The sequence below is a fragment of the Pongo abelii genome, chromosome 1 (assembly GCF_028885655.2).
Source record: "Pongo abelii isolate AG06213 chromosome 1, NHGRI_mPonAbe1-v2.0_pri, whole genome shotgun sequence".
NCBI lineage: Eukaryota > Metazoa > Chordata > Mammalia > Primates > Hominidae > Pongo > Pongo abelii.
In genome coordinates this window covers 217511261-217534237 of record NC_071985.2, presented here as the reverse complement: position 1 = coordinate 217534237, position 22977 = coordinate 217511261, and the positions used below count along the sequence as shown (strand labels likewise).

The 22977-nt window shown below is 55.3% G+C and overlaps 1 protein-coding gene across 2 annotated transcripts; it reads right to left on the bottom strand.

The window, feature by feature from the left end:
* Positions 1–3000: 3000 nt before the first annotated feature.
* On the bottom strand, positions 3001–22161 carry ARHGEF19 (Rho guanine nucleotide exchange factor 19). Of its 2 annotated transcripts, none has more exons than XM_024237363.3 (16): positions 21874–22161; positions 13448–13888; positions 12748–13029; positions 12471–12579; positions 12318–12394; positions 11748–12010; positions 10992–11152; positions 10743–10895; positions 10350–10479; positions 10161–10235; positions 9898–9987; positions 9570–9730; positions 7237–7395; positions 6656–6735; positions 4047–4151; positions 3001–3641 (listed from the first exon to the last, which is right to left on the bottom strand). In XM_024237363.3, exons 2-16 carry the CDS (start codon positions 13857–13859, stop codon positions 3484–3486), a joined length of 2415 nt encoding a protein of 804 aa, XP_024093131.2. In that variant the 5' UTR covers positions 13860–13888; positions 21874–22161; the 3' UTR covers positions 3001–3483. The 2 variants fall into 2 exon arrangements, with proteins under 2 accessions (XP_024093131.2, XP_024093127.2); XM_024237359.3 differs by lacking the exon at positions 21874–22161 and adding an exon at positions 17310–17764.
* Positions 22162–22977: the final 816 nt, after the last annotated feature.

Genomic DNA, 22977 nt, shown 5'->3' with positions numbered 1-22977 from the left:
AGATCGTGCCACTGTACTCCAGCCTGGGCAACAGAGCAAGACTCCGTCAAAAAAAAAAAAAAACAGGAGAAGAGAAGAGAGGAAAAAGAGTAATTTCATAAAAGAAAAACCTGGCAGACACCACCTTCACCAAGTCATCAAGGCTAGTATTGCCAGAGACGAGTCACGTGGACATCGTGTGCCTCCTGGCATCACGTGATGAGAAGCGCACTTTATTTACCTCTGTGGTATTCCTCCCCCAAACCCATAACTCCTGGCTAGTCATGAGAAAAACATCAGATAAACCCAAATTGAGGGACAGTCCACAGACCAGAACTTCTGAAATTGTCAAGGTCATGAAAACCAAGGAAACACTGAGAAACTGTCACAGACCAGAGAAGACTAAGACACGGCTACTAAACGCAATGTGGGATCCTGGATTGGATCCTGGAACAGAAAAGGACATTAGTGGGAAAACTGGTGAAATCCGAATCAAGTCTGGAGTTGAGTTAATAGCAGTGTACCAGTGTTGGTTTCTTAGTTTTGACTACTGTACTGTAGTCACGTAAGACGCTAACAATGGGGGAAGTTGTGAAAGTGGTGGATGGAACTTTCTGTACCATTGTTACAACTGTTCTATAAACCTGAAAGTATTCCAAAACAAAAAGTTCATTTTTTAAAATCACATGGGATATAGATGTCAGAAGCAGAATTCAAATTCAAGGCTGCAGGCTGGGTGCAGTGGCTCACGCCTGTAATCCCAGCACTTTGGGAGGCCAAGGTGGGTGGATCACCTGAGGTCAGGAGTTCGAGACCAGCTTGGCTAACATGGTGAAACCCCGTCTTTACTAAAAATACAAAAATTAGCCAGGTACGGTGGCACATGCCTGTAATCCCAGCTACTCGGGAGGCTGAGGCAGGAGAATCATTTGAACCTGGGAGGCAGGGCTTGCAGTGAGCCAAGATTGCACCACTGCACTACAGCCTGGGTGACAGAGCAAGACTCCATCTCAAAAAACAAAAAAACAAAAAACAAAAAACAAAAAAATTCAAGGCTGGGCATGATGGCTCACACCTGTTTTCCCAGCACTTTGGGAGGCTGAGGCAGGAGGATCACTTGAACCCATGAGTTCAAGACCAGCCTGGGCAACACATGGCCAAATTTCATCTTAAAAAAAAATTTAATTAGCTCGGCAGGGCGGTGCACACCTGTAGTTTCCTCTACTCAGGAGGCTGAGGCGGGAGGATTGCTTGAGCCTGGGAGGCTGCAGTGAGCCATGATCACACTACTGCACTCCAGCCTGGGCGACAGAGCAAGACCCTGTCTAAAAAATAAAAATAAAATTAAAAAATTTAAAAAATTCCAATGTGTCTGCTTCCTAAGCCCACATGCTCCTCCGTCCCTATACTACACCATGATAGAAAGTCATTCCCAGAGACTTCCTCATGGATCTGAGCTTCTCCCCACCTGTCCCACATTTTTCCTCTGGATCACCCTGACTCACCGGTTTTCTTTGCCCCATGACCTCCTTTGGAGGGTTGAAGGATGCTCCCATCCCCACAGGTGTTCACATCTTCAAGTTCATTATTCCCAGGCCCTTCTACTCTTTTGGGTGATGTAATAAGCATTGGCCTCTCCAGCACCCGCCCCTCCTTTGCAGCAGCCACCACGTTCCACTTGGGGATCCACAGGATTCCAGGGAAGACAACTCCCCAGCCTGACTCCAGGGATAGAGCACAGGACTTAGGCTAGGCCCATCCGCACCGCCATGATCAGCCCAGAGGTAGCCATGTGAGCCAAGCTGATCCAACCAGAGAATCCCAGGACTCTGGGAAGGCTGAGACAAGGACAATTCTCTTATTCCATGTTTGATGTGAATGAAGAAGCCCCTGGAAGCCTTAGGATAAAGCCAACACCAAGGACAACAGAGTAGGAAAATGGAAAGATCTGGGTCCTCAGTGACATCATTGAGCCACTGGATCAAGCCTTGCCTGAAGCCTGCCTTGGTTCTATACTTCTCAGCAACAAGAACTGTGGGAGGGGCTGGGCATGGTTGTTCATGCCTATAATCCCGGAACTTTGGGAGGCCGAGGCAGGTGGATCACTTGAAGCCAAGAGTTCAAGACCAGCCTGGCCAACATAGTGAAACCCCATATCTACTAAAAATATAAAAATTAGCCGGGCATGGTGGCAGACACCTGTAATCCCAGCTACTCAGGTGGCTGAGGCAGGAGAATCACTTGAACCAGCAGGCGGAGGTTGCAGTGAGCCAAGATTGCGCCACTGCACTCCAGCTTGGGCTGAAAAATGGCCCCCAAAAGATATCCATGCCCTAGTCCTTGGAACCCGTGAATGTTACCTCATATGACAAAAAAGTGGGGGGGGGGGGTTGGCGCAGAGGGTTTTTGCAGATGTGATTTAAATTAAGGATTATGAGATGGGAAGATTATCTGGGTGGGCCTGAAATGCAATCACTTGTTTATCAGAGGGAGGCAGAGGGAAATTTGGTATAGACACACAGAGAAGGCAATGTGACCACGGAGGCAGAGATCAGAGTGATACGGCTGCAAGTCAAGGAACGTGGCAGCCACCAGCAGCGAGAAGAGGTGAGGAACCACTCTCCCCTTGAGCCCCGGGAGGGAGTACAGCCCCTGGGTGTGGGCCCAGTGCTGCTGATTTTGGACTCGGCCTCCAGAACTGTGAGAGAAGAAAACATTGTTTTAAGTCATTCAGTTTGTAGTAATTTTGTTATAGAAGCCACAGGAAACAAATAAAGAACTAATCAAATCTCTTTAATGTTTAAGCCTACTTGTGTCTGACATTTTGTTACTTGCAGCCGAAAGCAGCCTAGCTGATACACAATCGTCCACCTGCCCCCGGTCACCCTTACAGCTCAGAGGTGAACTCTAGAGAAATGCAAAGCCCCAATTGGGAGCCAGCCAGAGACTCTCCTGGTCTTTAGCTGGGAAAATAGGACTGCGGGGGTGGGGGCAGCATCAGATGGATCACAGACTCCAAGCAAAGGCATGATAGGAGTTTATTTACAGACAAGACACAGCAACCAGCACCCACTTGGGCTCTGACCAGGGGAGGTGGTAGACAAGACCCCAGATATATATAAATATACATATAGGTCCCAGCACCTTCAGCACCAGAACATTCCCCAGCCAGGTCCCTGCCAGAAGGACCAAGAGTCAGGCAGGATTGAGGACACAGAAAAGAGAGGGCCCCAGTCTTTGCCAGGTATCAGTGATCACCTGTTATGGTCCCCATGTCGGAGGAAGAAACTACCCTTGGCCTTGATGTGTGGACACTGAGGAGCATGAGGACGGAGAGACCCACTGGAGGCGCCCCCATTCCTGTGTCCAGCCTGTGCCCTCAATGCCAAGGCTACAGAAGCGAAGTGCCAGCAGGAGCAGCTTGGGGCATGGAGACACTGCAGGCCCCTCCAGGACCATCCAAGAGCCAGGCATGGAGGTGGGGTCCTAGGCCATGGCTGCCCATCACACAGGGGCCTCCCCCAGTTTGCTGGTGGCAGTCGTGACTCGCTTATTCTCCCGGAGATTTCGAAGGCGGGCGCTGAGGCTGCTGATCTCTTCCACGTAGGCCTGGGGCACCCACCCCTTCTCACCATCTGCCAGGCGGACCCCTTCCAGCCAGCCTAGGGACACACAGGCCAAGAACAACAGCATCAAAGGGGCACCAGGGCCAGGCCTGGAAGGGAACACCTCAGCCCTGATGCAAGCTTTGTCTGCACCCTTGGGGCCAAGGTGACATCATCTCAGCATCTCTCAGCTCCAGGAAGGACCCTGTCTCAAGCTGTCTTGTAGATGAACTTCTGACCTGTTTTTCCTGATATCCTCTGAAAGGGTATTTCCCACTCTTCCCCATCACTCTCAATCCTATATCTTTACAAGCAGGAAGTTCCTCCTCTCGTCTAACCTGATTCCCACATGCTGTGGCAGATCAACACTTGCAGAACCTTTCCCTGTGATATCTTAGTCATCTAGCTACCTCCTGCCCACCCGAGCCCCATCAGGGAGACTTTCCCAGGAGGCCCCCTCACCGTCACTGGTCCAGATCCTCACTGCCAGGATGTCAGTCTTCTCCAAGGTCAGCTCATCTGGGTGCAGTGCCTTGTATGTCCTAACACATTGAACCTGGGGGCAATCTGACAGCCCAAGGGAAGCTCAGGGAGTCCCAAGGGCAGGATGGCAGGGGCAGGAGCATGGGTAGGGCAGGGAGGGGAGTAGGAGGAAGTAAGGGGGTGGGAAGGTGGCCATTGAGGCTTCTATTCCTCTGCCACTCCCGTGCCACAGGCCCACGTTCAAGCAGGTGTACCCTCTGCCCACCCTGGCCGATCTCCTCTCCTACCCTAAACACAAGTGCAGGATTAATCCAGTCCCTCCCAGCTTCAGTTTCTGCCTCTATACCAAGGGCTGTCCCCTCCCCAGCTCAAGCCAACATCTTGCTTTTGACCTTCAGACCCCAACGTCCAACTGCCCCCAGATACCCCACAGAAAACAGTAACGGCCCTGCAATGTGCCCCTAACATTGCTCTGGTGCTCCCTTTGGCCCATCCTTCCCAACTGGGATTCAAGTTGCATCACTCCCCTGTTTAAAGCCCTCCAGGGCTTCCCAGTCCTCTTAGAATAAAATCCAAAGTCCTCCCTAGGCCCTACAAGGCCCTTCATGGTCTGGCATCGCCCCCTGCTAGCCTCGTCTTCTCCCCTCCACTTTCCCTCCCTACTCGCTCACAAAGCTCCAGCCACACCAGCCTCCCTGCTGTTCCTCACTCTAAGCTCCCTCCTGCCCCAAGGCCTTTGTGCTGGCTCTTCCTTCTGCCAGACGCTCTTCCCCAGATCTTTTCGTGACAACCTCTTCTCATCCTTCAGGGGTCAAATGTTAATTCCCAGGGACCTCCCCTGACCATCTGGGAGTAGGGAGCTTACCCCCACCCAGGTGGGACTCCTAGCTCAATCCAGAGCATCTACCCCCTTCCTGGCCCTCAGCTCTTTTCATTAGACCAGGTGGGCTGGTAGCATCCAAAGCCACAGACTGGGGGACCAGACCTGGCTTGAATCCCAGTTCTGCCACTTACTGGCTGTGTGACCAATTTACTTCACCTTCTGAGCCTCAGTTTTCTCAGATATGAAAAATGTCTACCTAGTAGGGTTGCCATGAGGATTAAATTAGATTTAATGCAAATACAAAGCCCCTAGCCCTGGGCCTGGCCTATGGCAGGTGCTCAGTGGGCATGAGTGCCCTTTCTTTCCCTTCACTACCTAAAGCTCAGCCCTAACTCCTCTGCTCAAAAGCCTCCATTAAGGCTGGGTGCAGTGGCTCACACCTGTAATCCCAGCACTTTGGGAGGCTGAGGCAGGTGAATCACTTGAGGCCAGGAGTTCGAGACCAGCCATGGTCAACATGGTGAAACCCTGCCTCTACTAAAAATACAAAAATTAGCTGGGCGTGGTGGCAGGCGCCTATAATCCCAGCTACTTGGGAGGCTGAGGCAGGAGAATTGTTTGAACCTGGGAAGTGGAGGTTGCAGTGAGCTGACATTGTGCCATTGCGCTCCAGCCCAGATGACAGGGTGAGACTCTGTCTCAAAAAAAAAAAAAAAAAAAAAAAAAAAAAAAAAAAAAGCCAGACGTGGTGGCAAGTGCCTGTAATCCCAGCTACTCGGGAGGCTAAGGCATAAGAATCACTTGAACCCGGGAGGTGGAGGTTGCAATGAGCCGAGATGGTGCCACTGCACTCCAGCCTGGGGTACAGAGTAAAACTGTGTCTCCAAAAAAATAAATAAATAAAGGCCTCCAATAAGCCAGGCACGATGGCTCATGCCTGTAATCCCAGCACTTTGGGAGGCAGAAGGGAAAGGACTGCTGGAGTCCAGGAGTTTGAGGCCAGCCGGGGCAACATAGCAAGACCCTATCTCTACAAAAAATAAAAATAAAGGTGTGGTATCCAGGTGTGGTAGTGCATACCTGTGGTCCCAACTACTCAAAAGGCTAAGGCAGGAGGATCACTTGAGCCCAGGAGGTTGAGACAACAGTGATCCATGATCATGCCACTGCACTCCAGCCTGGGCAATAGAGCAAGACCCTGTCTCAAAAAAACCCCAAACAAACCTTCAATAGCTCCCTAGGGTCACTATAGGAAGGCTCTCTAGGATTAGGTCGCACCCTGGCTTACCAGCCTCACTTCACACCCAAAGGAGAAACCTTTATTCCAACTGAGCAGATCCCTCACCTGCCACCACCACCCCCACCACCCCTCATACCCTGGTTCCGGCTGCTTCTTGTCTTGTTTGCAACTGACGCAAAGATGGAGACAGACCCGGGCTCTGGTCTCGGCTCTGCTACTTACTGGCTGGGTGAACTTACACAAGTCCATTTATCTCTGCACCTCTCCTCTAACTTGTAAAACAGGGGGGAAATGGGAGGCTATGAAGGCTTTGTGATCTGTAGGATGCTGCCTGTGGACACAGAGTCCACCTGTGCTATGTAAGTTCTGCCCAGCCTTCGAGGTTCCTCAGAGCTACCCCTGACTGCCCCAGAAGCTGATCTCTCTCCCCACAGCCCTGCCAGCAACACAGCACCCAGGATGGGAGGGGAGGAGAGCGGGCGAGGGTCCGGCCCCGGGATGTAAGCAGCAGGGATGAGCTACTACCTTCTCCCTCACTGATGGCCTCCTTGTCCTCCTGGGGGCTGGGGGGGCACAAGGCTGAGATCCATCGCTGCTTCTCACTTCTAGGGAAGGGGGAGGCTGAGTTGTCACAACATGCAAAGTGCAGTTGCCCAGGGCAGGGTGCTGAAACCAAGGCTGGGGGAGCCAGACATGATGTCCAGGCCTAGGACCCAGGTCATGTCTGCCCCACCCCAGGGCCCACCCCACAACCCTGTTTCCAAGCCTGTGCCCCACCCAGCTCTGAGCATAACAGACCCAGAACCCCATGGATGCCAGCCCTACCCCCATCCTGCCTAATGCCACAGTCCTGAAGCCAGAGATAGCAGGGTGTGGAGGTTTATATCGAAGAGATGCCCAGAGGCTGAGGAGGAGGTGGCAGCCCCCCGACACCACCTGTGGGGCAGGCACCCCTGCTCTGGCCTCCAGCCCTGCCCTCTGCCCCTGTGTCCTCCCCAAGTCAGGGAAGAGTTGAGCACTCGGGGAGGAACAAGGCCAGGATGTCCCAGGGGTGCCCGTCATGGAGATGGGGAGCCTCCTCTCTCCCCATACCCAGGCCCACTCACTCCGTCCGGGCCCTCAGCAGGAATTGGTGCTTCATGTGCTGCCCGTGGAGGAGCTGGAGGAGGAACACGTGGCCAGGGATGCCCTGCAGCTTCAGGCTCAGGTCCCGCACCTGCAGCTCAGCCATCTTGGCATGGACGAAAACGGCAAACTTCCCTAGCCTGGAGGACCGGGGGAGGGGAGGTCAGCCTGGCCTGGGCCCTGGCTCCAGGCACCCACCCTCGGGATCAGGTGGGTTCTGACTGGAAGCGGGGAGAAGGGGTTGCCTGCCCTGCCAGCGTTCTCACAGGGTCCTGCTTCTGGATAGGGCGCTGCTAGTCCCCACAAGGAACCAAGAGCTCCTTCCCCGCTGGCTTGCTGGTGGAGGCTGGAGATGATGGAGACCAGTCCCTGAGCCCCAAACACGCTTTCGACCTTTCTATCTCTCTCTTTTTTTGTTTGTTTGTTTGTTTTTTTATTTTTTGTTTTGTTTTGTTTTAAGACAGAGTCTCGCTCTGTCTCCCAGGCTGGAGTGCAGTGGCATGATCTCAGCTCACTGCAACCTCCGCCTCCCAGGTTCAAGCGATTCACGACCTCTCTCCGAACCTCCCTCCCAAGTGTCTGTTCCGAAGAGCCAACTGGACAGCTCCCCTGAGGAGTGTCTAACTCTCTTCCAGTACATAAGCCCCACGAAGGCTGAGCCTCGTCTCTTTGCCACTGTATCTCAGTGTCTGATGATACTGCCTGACCCACAGTTTGGGCTCAGTAAGTACTTGGAGGCAGGATGGGTGGAGGGTGTTCCGTGGATGTCAACTCATTCAACAAAACTCGGCATCAAAAAAAACTCAGCTTCTCCCACTCCAAGCCAGATCCCCTTTACTGTTCTCAATTCCAGTGAAAGACCCCACCAGTTTGCCCAAGAGGAAACTCAGACATCATGCTCACCTCTTCCCTTTCCATCCCCCCTACACCCACCTTGTAGCTATGTCCTGTCTTTCCTCCTTGTTGTCCCTTGAATCCACTTATCCTGAAGTACCCTGCCACTTCTGGAGCATCTGCCCTCTCCTGAGCAACTGCAAGACCCTCTGGCCTCTCCCCTTCCAGTTCATCCTCCAAATTGGCCAGGAGCAAAATATCATCCCTCTGCTTAACCCTCCATGCTCCCTGCTGCCTCAGAAAAAGTCCAACCTCTCCACCATGACCTTCAACTTCCCTCTGCTGCCCTTCTCCTTTACAAATCCAACCACATTAGGCTTCATCATTCCCAAACACACATTCCGCTCTTCTACACTACCATGACTCTGCTGTACTCCTGCACTCAAACTACCTGTCTACCTGGAAAACTCCTACTCATCCTTCAAAACCCAGCTCAAATGTCCTGTCCTCTATGAAGCTTTACTGATTCTCACTCCATACCAGGAACTACCGCAGTACACCCTTCCATCAAAATCGTGATGATACGGTTATCAGGATGTATTTTTACTGGTCTGAGAGCTCCTGTGAGCAGAAAACAAGTCTCATTCATATTTATGTCCCTAGTACTGGCCTGCTACAGAATAGAGATTCAGTGACTGTTTACTAAATGAACAAACAAATCAGGAATGAACTCTTCTTATAGCATAACATGTCCATCCTTTTTTTTTTTAAGAGATGGGGTCTCACTATGTTGCCCAGGCTAGTCTTGAACTTCTGGACTCAAGTGATCCTCTTACCCTGGCCTCCCAAAGTGCTGGGGTTACAGGTGTGAGCCACCGTGCCCAGCCCACATGTCCATCCTTTATCCCATTCACCTTATCCAGGTAGTCTTCTACCTCACTCCTCATAATAATCACAGCTAATACTGAGCAAGTGTTCACTGTGAGCCAGGCACGGTGCTGCCATCAGACAGAGCTGGCATCCTCCTGGCTCCCCCACCTACTAGCTCCATGATCTGAGAGAAACAGAGAAACCTATTTCCCAGGGAGGTATTTGGAGGATTAAAGGGAATAATTCATGTAGCATGCCTTGCACAGAGTAGGTACTGAGTAAATGTTGGCTTCTGGCATAGCTGTGACTCAGGGCAGAGTTGGGACTCCAGGGCTATGCTCTTAGTCTCTGCTTTTACTGGCTGAAGCTCACAGCATCTCCAAGTCCTCGGCATACAGTCTATCCCTTGATTCTCCCTTCTGAAACATGGACTTGTCTCACATCTCTGCCTTTGCTTCAGGAGCCTCCAAATCTCAGGGTGCCCTGGCAGCATACCCTGGCACAGGCAGGGGCTCCCAGGCCCAGGGATGGACTGGTCATAAGCCCAGTGGTGGGGAGGAAGAGAGCCTGGCTCCAGTTTACCTACCCACCCCTGACTGCCCCGACTCACTCCTTCCGCCGAGAGAGCAGCAAGCAGTCATTGAAGAGGTGGAGGTAGACTGCCTTGCTGGACAGCTTCAGCTTGGCAGGGGGTGCTGCAGGCAGTGGTGCCAGCTCTACCAACTCCCCATGCCGAACCAGCCAGCGGGCCTGAGAGATCAGCGGGAAAATCTAGAGGGATGGAGAAGGATGGGTCAGGCCCAGGGGCACCAGGCAGAGAGCACAGGATGGTAGATGGGAGGGTGTGGGCAGTGATGAACTGGCCTGAAGCCCCCAGGGCAAGGAAGAAACAAGAGCTGTCCCTTGGGGTCCCCATTCTGCTGGCTGCAGACACACACCTTGCCCTCAAAGTGGATCTTCTTGCTCAGGTGGATGAGTTCCTCTGTCCTCTTCATGGACTGTACGCTAGCATTGCACTCCTGCACCAGCTGGGGGAGCCGTGGGGAGGTCACCTGCAGCCCCTCAGCTCTGGCTCCCAGAGCCCAGCCTCAGACTCTTGCCTGGGGACCGGAGACTCTGACAGCTGGGGGCTGTTTTAGAGACATGCTGGGGGTCCAGGGGGGCCTCAGGAGCCAAGCAGCCCCTGCCCTGCCCAGCTCACCTCCTTGAGCGCATTGAAGGCCTTGGTGGCCATGTCTTCGTCTTCAGAGCCCTGTGCTGTCCGCTTCAGGATGTTCTGGAAGGTGGGATCAGCACAATGAGGCAGGCCTCATACTCCCCTGAGACCCGGCCCGCCCACAGGTGTATCTCCCTCGCCCAGCCCTCATTGTGGCCTGTCCCCTCGAGGTACCTCCACCAACATCTTGAGGCGGGTGATCCTCTGGAAGGGCAGGATGAGGAAGGAGGTAAGGGGCAGACGCTGGCACACGGGAGACTCCTCCAGGCGAGCCAGGATGCCAGGGAACCTGGGGTTCTCCAGGCTGGAAAATGGGGAGGGCTCTGGAATCACAGGTAGGCCGGAATTCCTGGGATCCACAACCCTGGCCATCCACGGGGTCCTCAGGGGGCTTCTCAGCACATCCTTACTGCCCTTTGGGGTTGCATTTCACCTTATCCTGGTCACAGAGATCTTTTCAGGGACCCCTCCCCTCCCAGAGTCACCTTGCATCACCCAGCCCTCAGTGCCTACACCTGCCTGAGACTCCCTCCACGCCCCCGCCCCTTTCAGAGTCCCCAGCCCTACAGCAGGCGCTGGTAGGTGCGCTCCTGGTAGGCCTGGTTGGTGACATAGGGCAGGTAGACTCGGCGGAAGGCCGGGCAGTGGTCCAACACCACGTCGCACACGCTGAAGCGCAGCACATCTGCCTCCAGCCGCTGCTCCAGGTCCTGCAGGAACCTGAGGAGTCAGAGCCAGAATGGAGACCCCAGATCTGGGAACTGGCCAACCACAGGCTCGGTCCCCACCCCGGGCCAGGCCAGACCACTTCTTCACCTCTCGCTGGTGCTCTTGACCTCGGGCAGTTTGGAAAACAGCCACTGCTTGTCCTGCGCCCCCAGACACTCGCTCAGCTCGGCAGAGCCTAAGAAGTGGCCCACAGCCACCGACAGGCTGTGGATGTAGGAGGCCTCGGACGTGATGAGCTCAAACTTGGCCTGAGGGAGGACGCACACGGGGTCGAAAGGGCCGGGCCAGTTCACCTCGGAGGCCCTGGCCTCGCATCCCCGGACCCCAGTACGCCACACCCCGCGCCCTCGCCCCTTCTCTAGCCCCACTCCTAATCTGGCACCGGGCGGGCCCGGCGACCCACCTCCCGCCGCGGGCAATTGTGCAAGCCCCGCTTGTCCTCGATCCCGCCCCTCCCCTAAGCCCCGCCCCGACGCGTTCTTCCCAGAGCCCACGCCCACCCCCAGGTCCCGCCCCTGATCCTTTCCCCGCCTTGTTCCGCGCCCACCAGGCGTTTGCACTCCCAATGGCTCCGCCCTTCATCCGGCCCTGTCCTATCCTAGGCTTCGTCCCGCTGGCTCCGCCTGGCTTCGTCCCGCACCCAAGCCTGGCTACCCTCGCCTCCCGCTCAGCGGCTTGCTGTCCTCGTGTAGTCGAGTCCTAGAGCCAACCTTCCGCGCGGACAGTCGCGCCAGCAACCCCCTTTGTGTGTCCCCCTCCCTCTATGGCCCGGTTCCCGCTAAGTCCCCGGACCGCGTACTCCCCTGCCCGCCCCCGCCCCGCCGGGTCCCCGCGCGCGCCCACCTCCTGCAGCTTGCAGTCCCGCAGGCTCAGCGTGGCCAGGACGCCGCTGCCGCGTACGTCGGGGATATCCTGCCACAGCGAGAAGGTGGAGCCTCGCGCCGAGCGCTGCGCCCGGAAGGAGCTGCTGGGGGAGAGGTTGGCGCGCGGCGGCCCCGGCCCCTCCTCTGCGCCCTCGGCCTCGTCCCCCGGGCCCTCCTCCTCGCGCTGCTGCCGCCGCAGTTCGCGGGCGCTGGCCACGTCGCTGTATTCCTGATAGAGGACGGCTGGGGGAAAGACGGGCGGGCGAGAGCGTGGGGCGCCCGCCAGCCCCTGCCCGGCTTTTCCCCGGTTCCCTGAAGAGCCGGCGTCACTTAACCTTTGCCGCGGTTCGGATATCTGGACACAGTGAATGCATTCATTCATTCATTCCATAAACAAATTGAGCACCTACTGCGTGCTAGATACCGACAGTTCCATTCTCCGTTTCTCACTCGATCCCTACCTCTCAACTCTCCAAACCCCCTTTTCCCCGTTTCCACACCGCAGCCCCTTCCTCCATTACCTCCTCCCAGGGACCCCCCTCCCACGTACAGTTAAGGAGGAATCGAGACTGGCGCCGCTCGTTGGTGCTCCTGGACCCCAAAGGCGGCTCTTCCTGTGTGTCTAGCCTAGGAAAGAGAGAGCGTCACGGCCCTTGTTCGCCTGCACCCTGTCTCGGACCCAAGCCCAAACGGGAGGTGGTACCTGGGCTCGGACCAATCGCCATGGTCCTCTCGTGAGTCACCAGGGGCTGGCCGCGACACCCGGTCCCCGCTCGTCTCTACGCTTCGAGCCTCCATTCCAGATGCTTTCCCTGGAGAGGGCGAGAACTGAGGGTGGGGGGGTCCAGAGAGTGGGCCTGGGGCCTGGGGCCTGGTCCCCGGCCCGGGCACCCTGACGGCCTCAGGCGGCCGGTGAGTGGGCATCCCCCACCCCCACCCGGCATCTGGCTGCCCTCAGGGCCCATGGGAGGAGCTGGTACCTTCCCGGGCTGCTCCAGTGCCTGACCCAGAGATGGGTGCCCGGGCTGCTGAATTCCGCCCCAGGCGCAGAGAAGAGTGCAGCCGGGTCATCAGCTCCGAGGCCGAGAAGCGCCTCCGCTCAGGACCTTCGAGGCTCACTCGGGTGGACCCAGACAGCTCCACCCTGGGCTCCTCTGTGCTCAGGGCCTGCTCTTGCACTACCTGGCCAGGCTCTAGGAAGACAGCGTGGGCCTCGGGGCAGCCGGGGACCTCTTCACGCTGGTACACCCGCATCTTGCGCCCTAGGGTTGGGGGGCAAGGAGTGAGAGCACGGGCTGGGGTCTCCCCCAACCTCCTCCCTGCTGCTGCCCCTGGCCCTGAGCACCTGGGGAGGTTTAGGCACCATGCCCAAGGGAAGGGCCTGTGTTTCTGCTAGCATCTGGTCCCCAGAGCCCTGGGGTCCCCGAGAGGGGTAAGGAGAGCACAGGGCCTGGCTGCAGTAGGCAGAGGGATCAGGCTGCCCAGAATGGTGACTCACTCACTGCATAACTTGGACAAGTCACTTGCCTTCCCTGAGCCCCGCTAGTTTCCTTATCACTAATCTACCACTTGTCCTGACTTTTGGGGGAACCTTGGGACATAAAGGTTAAGGAGCTGCCTAGCCCCTCCCCTATCCCCCCCACTGTGGCACCCACACCCGCCTCCCCCAGGGTGACTCACAGGCAGACTTCTTCTCCGAGCCGTGGCTGGCCCGGCGCTGTGGCTGTGTGTGTTGGGGACTCCAGGGTCCCTCCAGAGCTGGGGGCTGGGCACCAGGACAGTGTGGCCAGCTGCCAGCCCTGCTGGGTCGCATCCCCCCACTGGTGATCTCTGTGTCTGAGCCTCCTGGGGATGATGGCCATAGCAACCCTTGGAGAGGGGCAGGGGTCCCCAGGGACCAGCGGCTGCCAGAAGCCCGAAGCTCCTCCGGGGCAACAGGGAAAAGATCCAGACACACTGGGCTCGGGGGCTTCAGGGCGGGCAGCTCTGCAAAGGACAGGCTCTCCTGCTGGCACACTGCTACAGGGCGGCGGGCAGTGCCAGGTGGCCCAGTCAGGTGGGGCTGGAGGGTAGCAGGTGGCCCACAGTCCATTCCTCTTTTGCTCTGCCACCCACCTGGCCCTGCAGAAGAGAAGATATCAGACCTAGACAGAGGACAGTGGGGCTGGCCAGTAAGCCACCACCCCTGGAGGCCTGGACAAACCCCTGTGTACACTTGTGTGCACACATCTCCACAAACACACTCACGTTTAATTATATAGAAATAGCTGATACTTGCTTGGCATTGCCTGAATGATAGGCCAAGTACTTTACACATACTATCTCATTTAATCCTCACAAAAACCCTGTGAGTTAATGCTCTTATTATCCCCATTTTATAGGTGAGGAAAGTGAGGCACAGAGAGGTTATTTGGTAAATGGTGGAGCCAGGATTCTAACCTGGCCGTTCTAGCTTTGAAATTGATGATTTTAACCACCTTGTACTTCTCTAAAACACACTGACATGTCACCAGACATGGAAATACATACATTGTCACACACATCCATGTCCCAACATATACATCCACACTACATTTTTTCCCAAGTATAGAATGACATGTACACTTTCATAGATACAGACATTTCAAACTCAGGCTCACACAGTCACAGACACACACATTTTTACACAACCGCATACATTCACAGACAACTCCTCACATACACGCTGACCCGTCCGATATTTACACAGGCACCCGAGATTTCTCACCCTCCTGTTCCCTTCACATGCACACCCCAGGATGCAGACACACACCAGCCCACAGGTCCTTGCTTTGATGTTTCTCCCCCCATCCCCCTGACCCTTGCCCAGAGTTGCGGCCTTCGGCGCTGAGTGGTGCCCACACCCATGCCAAGTTGGCTGGGAGGGTCATGGACTGACAGGCAGGCCACCACCCAGATCAGGCAGGGGCCCTCCCGAAGTTCAGGGAGGTGCCCCAGCTCCCCCCGCTTGGAGTGAAAGAGGGGCTGTTCCCCACCCCAGCTTCCAGCCCCTGGGTGGGCCAGGCTGGATGGGTCCTTTCTGGGCAGGAAGTTATCCCTGGGGAGCCAGCCCTCCGATCGGGGCAGGCCTGATGATCTGAGAGGCCCAAGCCCCCGCAGCTCTTGCCCTGTGGCCCTCTGCCAGCATCCCTCCTACAGCCCCTCACCTCTCTGGGCCCAGGCCCGCTGCTGATGCTGTTTGGCTGTTCCGGCAGGGGAAGCCCTCTCTCTGCCCAGCTGGCTGGGGGAGATCCCACCCAGACAAAGAGTTTGATTCATCAAACCCTGTGGTGAGGCAAGCCGGGAGGGAGGGAGGGAGCAGGCAGCGGGCTGGGCGGGGGCCTACCCTAGCCTGGCCTCGCTGTGGGCAGGCCGGGCAGCCAGGACCCCCCAGAGGCCCCCTCAGGCCAAAGGGGCAGTGCCCAGCCTGGCAGGACCAGGACAGCCAGGAAATGAAGACTGAGAGAGACCTAGAGAAACAGAGACCACTTAGCCAGTAACTCAGAAACCAAGACCCCAAGACATTCAAAAACAGAAAAACCACAGATGCTGAGACATTCAGGGACCCAGAGATGGAGACAGAGACACTGACAATTTCAGGCCAACGAGATCCTCAGAGACACAGATGAAGCCCAGAAAACCCAGGGAGACAGATGGACAAACATTTCATGCCCGTGGGCTGCCAGTCTAGTGGGAGAGCCAAAAACGAAAACAGTTACAATCCAGGTTGGCAAGAGCCAAGCCAGAGGAACCATCAGAGGAGGGTGCTGGGCTCAACTCAACCTGGGTATTCCAGGAAGACTTCCTAGAGGAGGTAATAGGTAACTGCTCCATGGCTGAAATACCTAGTGCACTTAGAGAGAGAGCCTTGGGCTGAACAGTGACAGTGTCAGTCACTATTGGAGACAGGGAGGGAGAAGAGGACCCAGTGAGAGATGGCTGGGTCTATGGCAGGCCCCAGTCTCTCTGCACAGCTTCTCAACTGCTTCCCCCTGCTCCCTTCACCTCGCTGTCTGGGAGGGTGGGAAGAAGGGGACTGGCTGTTCCAAAGGGGTCCTCTCTACGGTGGCCACTCTGGCTTGTACCATCAGCCTCTGTCCCTCTAGCCTGAAAAGTGCCCATCTGAACAAGTCTCCCTAAGCCTCAGTCTCCTCGTCTGGCAAATAGGATAGTATTTTTATTATCATCAGTCTTTCTCTAGAGAGAAGGCGGCTCAGGCCTTCACACAGATGGGGAAGATGATGGAGCGAGGCTGAGACACACATTATATTGCAGGAGTGTGCGGAAGGAGGCCTCTGCCCACAGACAGTTCTCTTTCTCTGCAGGAATCAGGAGTCCTCGACACAGAAGTCCCGCTTGCTTCTGGGGGCACACATGTGCAGGCATGTACACATGCCCCCTGCCCCCTTGTATGCTGGGAGATTCTAGCACTTGGGTTCTGGAAGCCTCTGGAGGGCAGGGAGGGACCCTCTCTCCCATGATTCGCAGGGATAAGTAGGCAAAACATTGAGGCTTTGCAGCAGGAGCACCCCCAGTTAAGGCCGCAGAGGAGAAGGCTAGGTGAATGTGGGGAGAGGGGACATAGAAGGCTTCCCGGGGAGATGAAGCTGGAGGCAGGTCCCTAGCGGGGAACTCAGGAGTGTGTCAGCCTCCACCTATGCTCAAGCCAAGGGGTAATAAGAATGACCCATCTAGCTGGGATGCCAGCCCTGTGGCCCTCCAGGGGTTTGGCCCACCCAACCTCAATGCTCGGGAGCTAAGAGGGACAAGCTGTGTTCATATTGTGGTAGCTCATCTCTGTTAGAAAAAACAAACAAAAACCTCAGAAAGAGAACTGGCCCCAGACAGCAGGGACATTACCTTCCCAAGGCACGATCACAGGATAGAGACTCTAGTGTCTACTAGGCAAGGGCCACTCTGGAGCCCAAAAAGAATAACCTCCGCCCAAGCTTCGATGCCCAGTGTTGACACTGACCAGCTGTGTGGCCTTAGGCAATTCACAGCCCATCCCTTGGCCTCAGTATTCCCATCTGTAAAGTGGCTCCTAAGGGACTGCACCACCACCTAATGCCCTCTCTAAGAAACATGTCTCATCATAAATGTCTCTGGGCCAAGAAGGATGGGCAGGGGCCGAGGAAAGTACCCTTGGTGGGTGCTGCTAATTACAGAAGACGATGGGCCCACTTAGCAAGGCTGCCAGAGAGTCCCTGGACACTACTGTGATCAGAAAAAGCATTTCTGGCCTCCTGTACCTAGCTTTTCCCTGCCCCCTCCCGGGTGCCCCTTGCCTTGCTGCCCAGGAGAGCTGGTACCCTGCCAGGGCCTCTCTGCCCTTTAAGGAATAAAGCCAGGTGGGAAGTCATGGCTGGAAAGGGGATCCAGGCCAAGTGGTTCACTGAGCCCCAGAAGGCCATACTGGGTCAGGGCCAGGATCAGAGACCAGGCAGGCAGCACAAAGGGCTCACTCAGTGGGGAAAACTGGCGGGAAGAGAATGGGACTGCTGGCACCCAGGTGGGGCCCTACCTCAGCCAGGGAGCTCCGTCCAGCTGCCAGCACGGTCCAGGGCTCCGGGACACCCTGGGGGCTCTAGGGTTGCAGCCAAGTCCTCAGGGGGCGATGTCAGCATGTCAGCATGGCCCCAGAGCTGAGCAAGGCAAGCTCCTGGGTATTGTGCGGGGCAGGGAGGGGGAGGTGAAGGAGGAGGGAACCTTGCAGAGAGAGGCAGGCGGCTGTCTCAACGTGCCTGCTCCCCACCCCCCTTCCCCAGAACCGGTTTGGCTAGTCTGGGGTACAAGAGGGGGGCTGGAACAATGGGAGTCCTATGCCCAAGTGAGGCTCTAAAGGACCCTACACCCAAGTCCTAAAGACGGGGGAGGCAGTGCTTCTGCTCCTAGGAGACAGGTCACCACTCTTCTGGAGCTTCCCAAACATGAGCATGCTCAGGGAACTTCTTGGAGCTGGGGAGCATCCTGGGAGCTTCACGGAGAGCCTCCCAAGCCCTGCACTCCTCAGGCACCCTGAGAACCCTGATGACCTTCTCTGATCCTATTACTACATCTATCAAATTGGAACACTTATCCCTATGATTGGGAGACAGACATCAATCCTGAAAGTTGACGATGTGACATCTGGCATCATCCTGGATGGCCTCTCCTCATCTAGTACAGCCACTGCTTGCAAATCCCCATCCTTTCCCACTGCCTGGAATGACCTGCCCCACCATCTCCAGTGGCCGCCTCCACCATGAAGCCTTCCCAGACTATACCAATTGAGCCCTCAATAAACCAAGTCAAATAGCCAAGTCAAACCGCCTCCAATAAGAAGGGCATGCTCTATGCCCGGCATGCAATCTTCCCAACCCTGTGGAAGGGGAAGCTGCATTTTTCCCCTAATTCGACCTGCCATCTGTTTGAGCTCCCAGCAATTGCCAGGCACCTAATATTAATATGCAGATGTGTACACATACTAATACTCATGAAGCTAACTTATTGTTCACCTACTAGGTGCCAGGCACTGTCCTGAGCACTTCACATGTATTTACTCATTTAATCTCCACCATGACCCTGTCAGGTAGATACTGCTGCCACTTCTCAGGTGAGTACAGTTGTCCCTTGGTACCCAGAATCTGTGGGGAATTGGTTCTAGAACCTTCCCATACCAAAATCCATGGTTGCTCAAGTCCCTTGTATAAAATGTCATAGTGTTTGATATAACCTTTGTACATCCTCCAGTAAATTTTATTTTATTTTATTTTATTTATTTATTTATTTATTTATTTTTAAGATGGAGTCTTGCTCTGTCACCCAGGCTGGAGCAAGTGGTGGGATCTCAGCTCACTGCAACCTTTGCCTCCCAGGTTCAAGCAATTCTTCTGTGTCAACCTCCCCAGTAGCTGGGATTACAGGCGCATGCCACCACACCCTACTAATTTTTTTTATTTCTAGTCAAGACAGGGTTTCACCATGTTGGCCAGGCTGGTTTTGAACTCCTGACCTTAAGTGATCCACCCGCCTCAACCTCCCGAAGTGCTGGGATTACAGACATGAGCCACCGCACCCAGTCTATTTTATGTATTTATTGTCAAAAAATAAATAAAATAAAATGTCCTCAAGTGAGAGGGTCTCACTCTGTCATCCAGGCTGGAGTATAGTGGTGCAATTACAGGGCTCACTTGCAGTCTCATCGACCTCCTGGGCTCAGGTGATTCTCCCACCTAAGCCTCCTGAGTAACTGGAACCACTGGTGTGCACCCCCACACCTGAGTAATTTTTGTATTTTTTGTAGAGATGGGATCGCACCAGGTTGCCCAGCCTAGTCTCAAACTCCTGGGCTCAGGCGATCCACCAGCCTTGGCCTCCCAAAGTACTGGATTTATAGACATGAGCCACCATGCCCGGCGCTCCAGTACAGTTTAAATCAATTCTAGATTACTTATAACACCTTAATACAGTGTAAATGCTATGTAAATAGTTGTTATCCTGTAATGTTTTTAATTTGCATTATTTTTATTGTCATTATTTTTGGTTTTTTTTGTTTTTATTTTCATTTTCCATGCATTGTTGGTTGAACCCAAGGATGCAGAACCTGAGGATATGGGGGGCCAACTAACAAGTTAAGGCATGAGCATTATCCCTTTGAAATCTCTCATCAGTTCTATGAAGTCCCTATTTTACAGATGACATTAAGGTTTAAGAGATTAAATAACTTGCCCAGGGTCACACAGCTAATAAGGGGCAGGACTAGTATTGAAACCCAGGTCTGGCCGGGCACAGTGGCTCACGCCTGTAATCCCAGCACTTTGGGAGGCCAAAGTGGGTGGATCCCCTAAGGTCAGGAGTTCTAGACCAGCCTGGCTAACATGGTGAAACCTGTCTCTACTAAAAACACAAAAATAGTCTGGGCACAGTGGCTCACACCTGTAATCCCAGCACTTTGGGAGTCTGAGGCCAGCGGATCACGAGGTCAGGAGTTTGAGACCAGCCTGGCCAACATGGTGAAACTCTGTCTCTACTAAAAATACAAAAATTAGCCGAGCGTGGTGGCGCACACCTGTAATCCCAGCTACTCGAAAGGCTGAGGCAGGAGAATCGCTTGAACCAGGGAGGTGGGGAGGCAGAGGCTGCAGTGAGTTGAGGTCACACCACTGCACTCCGGCCTGGGTGACAGAGCGAGACTCCATCTCAAAAAAAAAAAAAAAAGAAAAGAAACCCAGGTCTGTCTGACCCCACCACCAACCTGAGTCCTTCACCACTGCCTGGTACTGCCTCACCAGGCTTTTAGGAGGGTCTCGTGGTGAAAAGTGTGTGAAAGTGTAATCCGGGGTGTCTCGGCTGAGCTAACTAAACTCTTATTGGTCTTATTATTCATACACTACAGGCTCGGAATACACAGCAGAGGTTTCATGGCCCATGTCCTAGTCCCCCAGAGTATTTATTTATTTATTTATTTGACGGAGTTTTGCTGTTGTTGCCCAGGCTAGAGTGCAATGGCTCGGCGCACCCTAATCTCCGCTTCCCGGGTTCAAGCAATTCTCTTGCCTCAGCCTCCTGAGTAGCTGGGATTATAGGCATGCGCCACCACGCCCGGCTAGTTTTGTATTTTTAGTAGAGACGGCGTTTCTCCATGTTGGTTTGGCTGGTCTCGAACTCCTGACCTCAGGTGAGCCACCCTCTTCGGCCTCCCAAAGTGCTGGGATTACAGGCGTGAGCCACCGCGCCCGGCCCCAGAGTATTTTCCTTAGCTGCCAACCGACGGCCATTAAGTTCAGAGTGATTAGGGTCCCTCTGCTCCCCCATGTTCACTTTGGCTCCCTAGAGCATTGCCACATAGTGAGGAGACACTGCACCGTGTGGGTGGGGACCAGGTGGCCGTGGAGAGGTGGCAGGCTGGGACGCAGAGACAGGTTTATTGTCAGCATTGCACAGAGGCCAGGAGGCAAGGAACACGGAAGGGTAGCAATGCAGGTCTGGAGGTCTCCAGGGAACTCCAATCCTCTCATCCAACTCCCGGACCGGCCTTGGGACACTGCCCAGACGCGTAACTGGAAGCCAGAGGACCCCATCCTGGTGAACCTCGGGTCCTGGAAGGGCAGCCCTGCCTCACTCGCCCCTGCGTCCTGGACGCCCCTGCGTCCCCTTTGCGGACATAGAGCATAGCTTGGTCAGGCTGAGCAGGCTGGCTCTCCAGAGCAGAGCCCCCAACCCCAGCTTGCAGATAAAGTAGAAAAGGGGGCTTGGCGGGGGCGGAGCTTAATGATGGGCGGGAACAGGCGGAAACTACAGGGAGTCCAGCCAATCCCTCCAATGGGCGAGGCCAAATAAGGGGGCGGGGCTAGAGAGTGCTGAACTTGAGAGGGCTGAGCTAAAGCTTGAGGGCAGGCCAAGGGGCGTGGTCATTATGGTCATTATGGTGCGGACGGGGCCGGGCTCCGCCTGCCTTGCTGACTGAAACAGCATCTCCCGGTTGTCTGCCACCGCCTGCTTGGCCAGGTAGCGCTCGCGCGGTTATCTTGGTAGCCAGGGCTGGCACATCGGGCACGAGCTGGGCGTTGGGGCACAGGAAGAACACTACATTCTGGGGAGAAGGGGGCCAAAAAGAGAGAATGATTGCCTTAGCGATCTTAACTCATGGAGCGCTTACCCTGCGCCAAACCCTAATCTGAAGGTTTTCCGGATATTAATTCATTTAATCCACACAACTCTATGAGCTGGGGGTAATTTCTACTCCACAAGTGAAGAAACAGAAGCAGAAAGGGGTTGCCATTTGCCCAAAGACATAGAGGTATGATTCGAACCCCTTAACACTAGGAACCCCGTCAGGGCAGGGCTTGTAAAAGAGCAAAGCTGGTGGGAGAGTGCTTCCTCTTTTTTCTCCTTTCTCTTGCCAAGAGATAATATTATTATTATTTGTGATATTAATTCGTTGGGCACCTACAACATGCCAGGCACAGTGCAAATGCTTGACACCGAACCTTCATAACGACCCTATGAAGTAGATCCTATTATATAATATATCCCGATTTCCAGCCGGTCGGCGGCAGAGCCTGAACTTGGAACCAAGTCTGTCCAAGACAGATGGCTGAGCCTACCTCGAAGGCGATAATGAAGCCCAGATGCACGGCCAGCAGCTTCCAGTAGAAGAGGGCGAGGTTCACCCCCACGTCGCGAGGGGCCTTGTATCTGGGTTGCGGGGTCTGGAGAGGCTCTCGGATCTCGACTCCGAACCCCGCATTTCCTTCCCTCCTCCTCCCTAGAATCTGGCCCTGCCCGTTCAGCCAGTACCCTAGCCGGCTCCGCACATCTGTCCGGGGCAGAATCAGCTCACTGCACCCCAGCCAGGCCCCACCCGACCCGTCCAGTTTCGGCTCCCGGCTTCCCAGCCAGGCCCCGCCCCTCCCTCCTCAGCACCTGCCCCTCCCAGACTGGCCCCGCCCACCAAGGCTCAGCACCCGCCCCCTCCCAGGCCGGCCTCCCTCACCAAGGGTCAACGCCGTGCTTCCCAGACAGCCCTGCCCCTCCAGCCTCAGCGTCCCGCCCACCAAGGCTCAGCGCCACGCCCCTCCCAGGAAGGCCTCGCCCACCAAAGCTCAGGGCCCCGCCCCTCCCGCCGCGCCCCTCCTCCCCAGCCTGAAGGGCAGTATGTTTGCTCTGGGCCAGGTAGGCAGGGGGCGCGGGTGCCAGCGTGAAATTCACAAATCCGTGCAGCTGGGTGTGGTGTTCGTACTGTTACAGGATATGCGGCAGGAAGTCCGAGATGAAAGCGAGACGAAAGCCTGCAGAGCCAGAGGGCCTTCAGAGCCCAACCCCCTAACTCACTCCAACTCGGATCCAGACCCCCTTCCGTGGCAGGATGAGCCTTTGGCCCGGGATCCTGGCCTCCTCTCCCCTATTTCCCAACCTCTGACCCGGATTTCCTTCTCCAGCCCTACATTTCCGTATTCCTGAACCCCCTTCCCCAGTCTCTGAGCTCCATCTCCCCCGCCCCCTTCCCCTGTATTCCCTTCATCTACCTCACTCCCATTCACGGTGACCTCAAGGTGTACCATGGCCTCCAGCAGGAGCAGTCAGATCCAGATGTCCAGCCGCGCCCAGCCACTGGTCGCTGGTACTTGCACAGGAACTTGTGGGCGTCTAGTCCGATCTCTACCCAGTTGTTGAGCAGAGCAAACAGGGGTGCCAGCAGGAAGGCTCCC